Below are 9,133 nucleotides of genomic sequence, written 5' to 3' on the forward strand. Positions count from 1 at the left end.
AATCTTGCCTGACTGCATGTCTAAACCGCCGGGTCAGTGGAGTGTAAAAGTTGTGGAAATTATTTGTCAGAAAATTAAGTCTCCAAAAAATTATCTGCCAAATGGTTTCTTCTTCTTTTGCCGGGTCAAATAATAATAATAAAATAAGTGAGTGCGTGTTTTGTTTTTTCGAGTACTTAATAGACATYTAGTAGTGCGAGATTTTAAAATTTCGAGTGATTAGTGAGTGCCAATGGGGAAAATGGAGAAGGGAATCGTGCTTCAAGGGTCCGGATTAAAGGGTAAGTCAACAACAGCTTTTAATTTTTTAGAAAAAATTTACTTATTAAATTGTATTTAATATTTTCAACTAATTTAATAACGCATTAAACTGATTTTGTGTTTCTTTATTTTCAGTAGGTGCGTGTAAGAAGCAGAGGCAAATTGCTACAATTGTGATTGTGAAATATACTTATTGATGATCATCACTGCGAGTAAATCTATTAGAATTAACTTTGATAATGCCTAATCCGATCTCTATTTATGACAGTGTTTGTTCAAGTAAACATCTGTTTTTTCTTCTAATCTGCCAATCTGCCATAAATAAGATTGGTTTATTGTTACCAAAAGTTACGTCGAAGATTTTCTTGTGAAGCTTTTGATGTTTGAATTGTTTCTGTGTTTTTAGATGTATGTAATAAATCAAAGGGTTTCAGAACCAAAATATCATTAATTCGTTACTGTAAATAATTGCAATTAAATACATTTAATGACAAAGAAAGATCCATATTTCTTTATTTAAATAATGTATCATTTGTCCGATAGAAGCAAACCGCCAATGTAACAAATAAAGCAATAAAACGGTGTGAATCTTAATTTTTTCGATAATAGAGTCTAGATATCGCAAATATACAGGAAGGTACTAAAAACTAGTATTGCCATCTGTTTGCTGATGAATGAAAAGAAAAGGGAGCTGGGAGAGAGACGCGTTGTCTGGCCTCGCTGGCTTGGCGACAGCTTGTCTGGCGTGACCAGTTGCGCAGTTGCCACTTCCCCACATTCCATTATATTATCCGCAGTTAATCGTCACACACTCGCTCAAAATCACGCAACTCTTGCACAAAATTACCGAACCAAGTGCTTCAAAGTGTCAGCAATTAAAACAATAGTTGTTTGAAATCGTAGAAAAGTAGGTAAAAAAGCGTGAAAATTCGGCAACGGCGCTCGTAAACTTGTTTCATAAACGGATGTCGGTACCTCCCATTCAACCGACGAATCACCGACATACGTCGGCGGTGTTACTCGTGAAATCGTTTGAAGAAAAGCGGCATGCGAGTGTTGGGTGTGTCTTAGCTTGTGTCGGAAAATATACTTCAGGTCCCTTTTGATGGCAAACGTGAGAATACAGTTTAGTCAGCAGTGGTGGGGGTTTTCTGTGAATCGTGACGAAAATGGTTGCTCCATAGGTCGCAGATAAGTAGAAGCGCGCTATTTTCGTTGTTTTTCGAGGGTTTTGTGGTAGTTTGTGGATGTGAGGATGGCGCACGGGCTGAATTCGGTGCTGAAGCGCGTGGGCAAGGGCGAGGGCAAGGCCGGCATCGGCTCGCGGCGGATCTTCGCCCCCCATTTCAAGCTGCAGGTGCTGGACTCGTACAGGAACGACGCCGACTGCAAGGGCAACCAGAGGGCGACGGCCCGGAAGTACGGCATCCATCGGCGGCAGATCCAGAAGTGGCTCCAGGTGGAGGGCAATTTGCGCAGCAGCGTGGGCAAGGAGCGGAGCGCCAGACTGCCTGACGACGAGGCGGGCCCCGCGCCCCTCGATTTCACCACGCGCGCCCGCACCCCGGACCCCGCGCCCATGGACCTGTCGCTCAAGAGGCCCGCGACACAGAGCGCACCTGCGGGCCCCCCGCCGTCACCGCYCCGTTTGTCGTCGCCACTCGGTCTCGCCCGACGGCCGCACCCGGACGTGTGGGATCTCTCCACAAAGCGCAAGGAGGTAAGACACAAGCTCCAAGAAAAATCAACGTTTCGGTAAAAAATGCGCCTTCGGCGTTTCACCTGACAAAGTCACAAGTCGGGGTCTACACTGTTCTGAAACAACATTAAACAAAAGATTAATGTGAAGGCTGAAACATTCAATGAAATTTCAGAACAGCAAAATCCTGAAACAGAAAACAGGTTTCATTTGAATGAGAATTAAGTACACATCTACAAGTAATAATATGTATAACCAAAATTAGATTATGAACGCATTTTGCAATAGGTACTCTATGTCGTATTTCTCATTATTATTTTAGTTTACATTGCCTCACTTTGTCTTCACTTTTCTATCTCCCTTCTTAGTGCAGCAAAAACCAAATAAATGACGTACATATTTTGGTTTATAATAAAGATTCAATCTCAAAATTCATTTTTCAGTTCTTATACAAGGCGAGGTCGTGAAATCGGACGCTTCATGAATAGCCTAGTCACATTGACACAAGATTACAATCGGAAACATATACAAGGTGATTTTAAAGTATGTAGATATGTGCAAATATACTGCTCCACAAAAGTTAAGGAAGTCGCATTATTTTTACAACAAACACATTTTATTCTCGTAAGCATTGTGGAATCCAGCAAAAACGAAAAAGTAAAAAGATATTTGCCTTTATCTTACTTTTAATTAATTATTAATTTATTTTTTAATAATTTATTAATTTCATTAATTATTCCTTCCTTAACTTTTGTGGAGCAGTTTATTTTAGCAGGAATAAAATCAAAATAACTAAATTTGCATTGGATAAGGTAAGTTTAGTTATTTTGACTTCTTTTGAGCTCTACTATCACTTTTTAAAATATATGTACGTACTTTAGAATCATTCCGTATGTATTTAAAAAAATCGTAATTTAGTATTTTAGGCTATTAACATTTGACTAAATATAAAATGATTTAACTATAACATCTATCTAAGAGACATAAATTACTTTTGTTCTTCCGACGTAAAAATTTCTACATTTTCAGAGTCAGATTTCAATTTGATCTCTAGATATTTTAGCTGAAAGTAAACACATTTGTGGGTGGGTGAAGACCTCATTATTTTACCTATCCTCCAGAATAAACTTACTTATATCGTTTATAGAAATTTATTTAGTTTTTCGGTAACTTTCTATTTTAATGGAAGAGTTCCATTAATAAATAAAAAAGAATCCGACCGAGAAAAATCAGAAAAGGCTACAACATATCTTACTTTTAAGACCGATATTGACCAAACTTGACATGATGACAGACGTTGACCTGCTAAGTAATATTATACTGTAGACTTCTTCGGTTCTCGAGTTACGAAGAGTCAGAGTTTGAGATTCTGATTTGCCAGAATAAGAAATGATTTCATTTAGTAAAATCAGTCATTGCCAGTGCCCTTATCTTTAAGGTTTTATCAAAAGAACCACATAATTACATATTTGATAGATAAGAGAATTTTGCTGAAGATATTTCCATGTTGGCTATAAAAATTTTGTTCGTAGTTCTAGTTAATTATCGAAAATTTGCGATTCTAAAACGATTGTTTTCCAATTTAGTATTTTCTGGTTGTGGAAACGAAACTATCGAAAGTAAACAAACGACTGATTACTTTTTAAAAGATGTGAATCACTAGTAGTAACTTATAATTTCGAATGAAATGAGTTTACCATTAAAAAACGGATATTTTTTTAAAGGTTTGCATGTTGAAAATTGGAGTAGCAAATGGTGTAGAATTTAAACATATAGTATTAGCTGAAATTTGGAAATGAATTTTACACTTTCGAAAATGTTTTGATTATAAAAAAGTTTATTCACGACTATTAAATACTACGTTTGTTATTTACGTAACTATAGGTATATTATGCTACTCATAAATTACACCCGTGACTAGTGACCTATCATAAATCACGGATCTGTCATTATTGTGATGTTGCCAACTTACGAATGGTCGTTATGGCCTACTGTTTGAGCACAATTTGCCATTTTTATTAATTAAATTGAAACGTCAAGTTTGTCAATTCGAAAAATTGAAAATATTTCGTAGTCGTGGAGAAAGCATCGTATTCTACTCGCATATAATGGCTGTCATTTACTCGGGTGATTAAAAAACTCGACTGCGACGTGTTTTTTAAACTTTTTTTTAATCTCACTTTCGTGAATAATAGCTATTATTACATGCTCGTTGAATAATATACTATTATATTTATATTTGAAAATTTGTTTTTTTAATAATTTAGCATATGTATTATCGAACAACAAATTGACATTTTGGTTTGGATTCAGAAACTTTAATGTGATATGTAGGTCACTTTTTTGGACTAAAGTAAAATAATTTTTACTAGGAATAACTTGCATATTTATATCACATTATTATTTATATTTTTATTGCTTCATAACGATGATAAGAAGCAATTAAATTAATTGCTATCATTAATTTGGTTCGTTCCAACAGTTTTTTAAGTGATTTGCGGCACTACAGAAACCAAGTTCTAATTTCGTTTTTATTTTTACATTATTTTTCAACAAGAAAGTCATTTTTTTTTCAAATTACATTTTCAAATATAATTTTTAGCATTCTTTTGTATGCGTGTATACTTTGCGTGTTAAATCAAATGATTACATAATTTATTCTCGAATTAATTTTAAGTTGATTTTGTAGACTTACCGTTGGTGTTACCTTTTCCTAAACAAAAATGTAATAAATTTCTTTAATTATGTACACCTGTGGAATATTTTACATTTGCGATTAACTTTTAATGGGCGGAAAATTATAGGTAATTTCTTACAAGCTCTTACATAATAATATGGTAAAGAATATTAAAAAAATTAAAAAAGTCTGTTATTTGTTGCAGGAAGCCCCCAAACCTAAGCTCTTCAAACCGTATCTCGACGATGACACCCCCAAGCGTGCGGAGCTGCCCCCTTGTTGCAGCTCGGCCCTCTCCGGCTGTTATTACAACAACAACGTCTGCGACATCAAGTCCGAATACTCGTCGTACACTCTGCACGAGCTCCAGCCCTACTATTACAGCTACCCGTCAACGTACCAAAGTCCCGAGTACGAAATCGCCCCCTTCTACGAGGACCCCAACTACGTCCAAAGTGTGGTGCCGTTGAAACAAAGACATAGCTACAGTCTGGACTTTAAGTTGAGCGCCATTGAGTGCTATTATCAGGACTCGGTTTGTAAAGGCAATCAGCGGGCGGTTGCCTCCAAGTACAACATCCACCGGAGACAAGTGCAGAAGTGGTTGAAACAAGCCGACGAATTACGACAGAAGAACGAAACTATTAAACACACCACGCCAATGGTGAGATAGGACTTAATTGTTAGAATTTTATCATGGTGTTAAGCCTCGAAGAGTCTAAACGTACCAAGCAATAACGAACATATCGGGAATGGCCTCCATTGTGTATTGCCTTATTAAATAGCTCTTTAGGGATTTATTGATAATCGTGGGTGCTATTGTTCAAATTTTAGATTAGTACATGAAATGTTATTGCTCAGTATATAAGTTACTTGTGTGCCTTGTTAGAGGATAGGTAGGAGAAAACGTGCCAAAAATGGAAGGCAGCTATTGCAAAACGGGCGATACAGCTACGACACAATTTTATCCATGTCTTCCTTTGCCATAATTTTTTGTAATATAATTGTTAAAACTAGATCATACTGCCTTTTTATTTATTAATTTATTTTACTTCAACTTTTTTTATCTTAAATGGTTGTATAACGAATTTATATAAATAAACAGTCTTGTATTCAGTCTATTGCAATTGATAATGTGATTTTTAGACGTAATTTTATTTGCTTTCAAACATTTGTACATAAACTAATGATATAATAAGAATAATGTGACCTTACATCTGTAGGTTGTGAGCAATTATCGGACGTTTATCAAATTGTACATACAGCTGGCCTGACTATAAAACGAACTTTTTATAAATATTGTATTATTTTATATGAGATATTTTATAGATGATATTAATAAAAATGTATATATTACCCGACTTTTCATTCCTTGACATTCATCACAACAAGAACATTTCATCATATCTATTTATAACATCGAATTGCGGCAGCAATGCCGTCGTTAAATAATAAGTCAGGAAAAGTCACGATTGATGACCTACGACCCAGGTAAGTGTTAACAATGTTATATTTTCTATCAACAATCATTTTAATTGGCATGATGATAGTCACAAAATTGGTTCAGTGCATAAACAAGCGTTTATTTACACTTGATAAACTGCGATATCTACAAATATAGCAGTAGAAAAACAAATGTATCGTGGGAGTTTGATAGTTATTCATGGCTTTGCCGTAATTCAAGGTGATAATTTTTTCCCTAGAACTTCTAAGTCATGATTGTTATTGTTCACATGCTTCTTCTATTCCACGAAATTCTGTAGATAATGTGCCGCACAAAGAAATGACATCGGTTGAAAAAAAAATACTAGGCCCGTCATATGAATCGAAGCAGTAAACTGATTATTATTGAATGCTTTAAAAAAAAAACAATTTTTCATACTATACAGAGTGCGCCAGAACTCGCGCCCCAGAGAAAATTTTCAAGTAAAGTAGGATACCAGGAACATGAAAAAAATGTTTAAAAAATTCTCTGTCAATATATTTTTTGACATTTGACATTTTTTTATATCTATTTAATGATACTGATGATCTTGTATGTTTTTTGACAATTATTTAGTAAAGGCACAAAAATTTTGCCAATAAAAGCCACAAATAACATTGAACAGAGTTACAATTTAAGATACAGCTTTCTTGTTTCCTCTTTTAATAGCCTATAGCAAAAAAACTTGAAAAATTATTTTTCCAACAGAAAGAAATAGAGTCAAACTTTAAACCCTCATAATTTCGAAATTTTTATAGATATTTTTTTTTAACATTTTTTCCATGTTCCTGGTATCTTACCTTATATGGCATTTTTCGCTGGGGCGAGTTCTGGCGCATTCTGTATGTATCTTTAAAACAGGTTAGGAACCCTCAAAATTTTAGTACACTTAACAATAAAATAAAAATCCTTGACTCTCCCAGCTTTAATCACTGTTTATAATTTCCTATAATATTCATTTTTTTCGTCATTAGTTCGATGGCAGGGTTTCAATTACTTTTTTGGAAATACACTTGAATGTTATTCGAGAGGAAACAGAAGGTTCTGTTAAAAATTTATAAGTAACAGTAAATAATAATAATCCTCGAGGCAGTTTTCGATGGTTATGGATGGTATCGATGGGTACCCGCGTTACGTTAGGCTTTCTCACATCATTAATTCTTTATAAATATTTATAGGATGGTGTTACAAATCGACGATATGTTAATTTGGTTCTTAAAAATATTATACTTAAATTTTCTGCGTTTCCTGCTCACACAACGCTTTGTGCATGTTTTTGTATCTAAATTATTGATAAAAGTTGTTAATAACTTCATAAATGGGACTCGTAAATGAGCTACATACGTTTAGTAGTTTTTGTATTTCTGTAGCATAAAATTTACATGTTTTACATTTCAAATTATTTATCATATGAATTTAAAATTCATATAAGTTTTTAATATATATAAAGTTGGAAAGTGAAAGATTGTAAAAAACCGTCATGAAAAAATATTAATAAATCCTAAGATATCACATTAAACATCCACTCTTACTAGTACTTATTTGGAAAAACGTGACTATTTATTTAATTTATATTTAGTGACAATGGTGCCTACTTTTTGACTTATACGTTTACATCCTGTAGTGGAAAAAAGTTTCTCTCTTGATGGTCCCCATTCAATAAACGCCATAGCTTCACTAAAAAGTATAACACAAAAGTTAAATAAATTATGAGAAAAATGATGATACGTACTTGACATACTCCTCTCTAGGATTTGTAACATTTCTTTGTTTAAACTCATCCAAAATGCAGAGTCTCACATGACGTCTTTCCATTGGTAGGAAGGGGACATAATGGTCTATCAAATTACTCTTAATTGTGTCAGAATGATGAAAACCACCTATTTCAATTAAATATTTCAATAATATATACAAAAAATAAAAAAAACAATATTGACCTTCTTCATTAAATGCTCCTTTTGTTATTAACGGCTCAAAATCTTCCAGTTTAAGGTCTTCACGCATTACACCATCTTCTTTCCATATTTCGAGAAAATGCTCATTTATTAAATCAGCACCCGTATTTGACAAAAAAATAAATATGCAGCCTCTATAATCAACCCCATCTACATCATCACGATAATCAATCATTGGTTTAATGATATTTAGAATTTTGGGAGGCATTTTATCAATTTCATCAAAAATAAACAATTGTTTACCACAGTTGGTTGTATTGCCTTTAATCCATTGATGTAGATTTTCCTACAAAAAAACAAGTTGGCACAAAATTCACCAAAACTTTATTTACTTACCTGATATTCTGAGACTTTATCACTATTTGGGAAGTGCATTCTTCCAATAAAATGATGCACAAATTTACTTTTGCTGCCATACTTGTACATATTTTCTATAATAAACTTAGTAACATAATTCTTGCCACTTCCTGGCCATCCATGAAAACTTAAAGTTAAAGCTTTCTGAGGTTCGTGGGTGTCATCCCAATGAGACCGTAAGGCGTTTGTTACGATATCTAGGACCAAATGTTGGCCATAAATGTGCTTTTTGAGAGCAACTTCCAGCCCTATTGCATAAATTTCGCTTTCAGTTAGTAACTAAAACCAGTAACTTACCATCGAAATCGGCATGTATTGCATGTTCTGAACAACACTCTTTAAAGCGGCAAATTGCACTAGCTGCTATACCACCAAGTGCTACACCTACAGGTGCTAAAAACCCAAATCCTAGACATGTTGTAATAAAACATTGGATAAATAAAATTTGTGCAACTACTCTTGCAAATTGCATTTTGCTTCATAATTATTTAATGACTACTGGGTTATACCGGCATGTATTCAACACCGTATCACACATATGTTGTTGTCAACTAATGTTATCATATATGTTTTTTGTATCAAACAAAATATTTATTCAAAAATTAAATTTGTGACATTATATATATAACCTCAACCTCAACACTTTGACGTTTCTGTTGGCATCTAAGAGACAAAAATAAAGGTGTAACCACTCTGAACTG

General features: G+C 34.1%; 2 protein-coding genes across 2 annotated transcripts; one reads left to right on the plus strand and one right to left on the minus strand.

Moving 5' to 3' along the window:
- The first annotated feature begins 973 nt into the window (after positions 1-973).
- On the plus strand, positions 974-5,993 carry LOC123007914. Its single transcript, XM_044403423.1, has 2 exons — positions 974-1,981; positions 4,843-5,993. The coding sequence occupies exons 1-2, from the start codon at positions 1,517-1,519 to the stop codon at positions 5,308-5,310; spliced, it is 933 nt and encodes a 310-aa protein (XP_044259358.1). The 5' UTR covers positions 974-1,516; the 3' UTR covers positions 5,311-5,993.
- Positions 5,994-7,465: 1,472 nt separating this feature from the next.
- LOC123008089 (torsin-1A-like) lies at positions 7,466-9,098 on the minus strand. Its single transcript, XM_044403693.1, has 5 exons — positions 8,730-9,098; positions 8,412-8,680; positions 8,058-8,361; positions 7,853-8,000; positions 7,466-7,797 (listed from the first exon to the last, which is right to left on the minus strand). The coding sequence occupies exons 1-5, from the start codon at positions 8,902-8,904 to the stop codon at positions 7,677-7,679; spliced, it is 1,017 nt and encodes a 338-aa protein (XP_044259628.1). The 5' UTR covers positions 8,905-9,098; the 3' UTR covers positions 7,466-7,676.
- Positions 9,099-9,133: the final 35 nt, after the last annotated feature.

This window comes from Tribolium madens, unplaced genomic scaffold, assembly GCF_015345945.1.
Source record: "Tribolium madens isolate multiple individuals breed KSU strain unplaced genomic scaffold, Tmad_KSU_1.1 Scaffold_3;HRSCAF=73;Tcas5.2_LG2, whole genome shotgun sequence".
Classification (NCBI taxonomy): Eukaryota; Metazoa; Arthropoda; class Insecta; order Coleoptera; family Tenebrionidae; genus Tribolium; species Tribolium madens.

What these genes read in the sequence shown, in the direction of transcription:
- LOC123008089 (XM_044403693.1), bottom strand. Translation starts at nt 8,904, where the DNA reads ATGCAATTTGCAAGAGTAGTTGCACAAATTTTATTTATCCAATGTTTT. An exon ending in AATACATGCCGATTTCGATG is followed by an intron (nt 8,681 to 8,729) that starts GTAAGTTACTGG and finishes TTTATGCAATAG; the next exon opens with GGCTGGAAGTTGCTCTCAAA. An exon ending in ATAAAGTCTCAGAATATCAG is followed by an intron (nt 8,362 to 8,411) that starts GTAAGTAAATAA and finishes GTTTTTTTGTAG; the next exon opens with GAAAATCTACATCAATGGAT.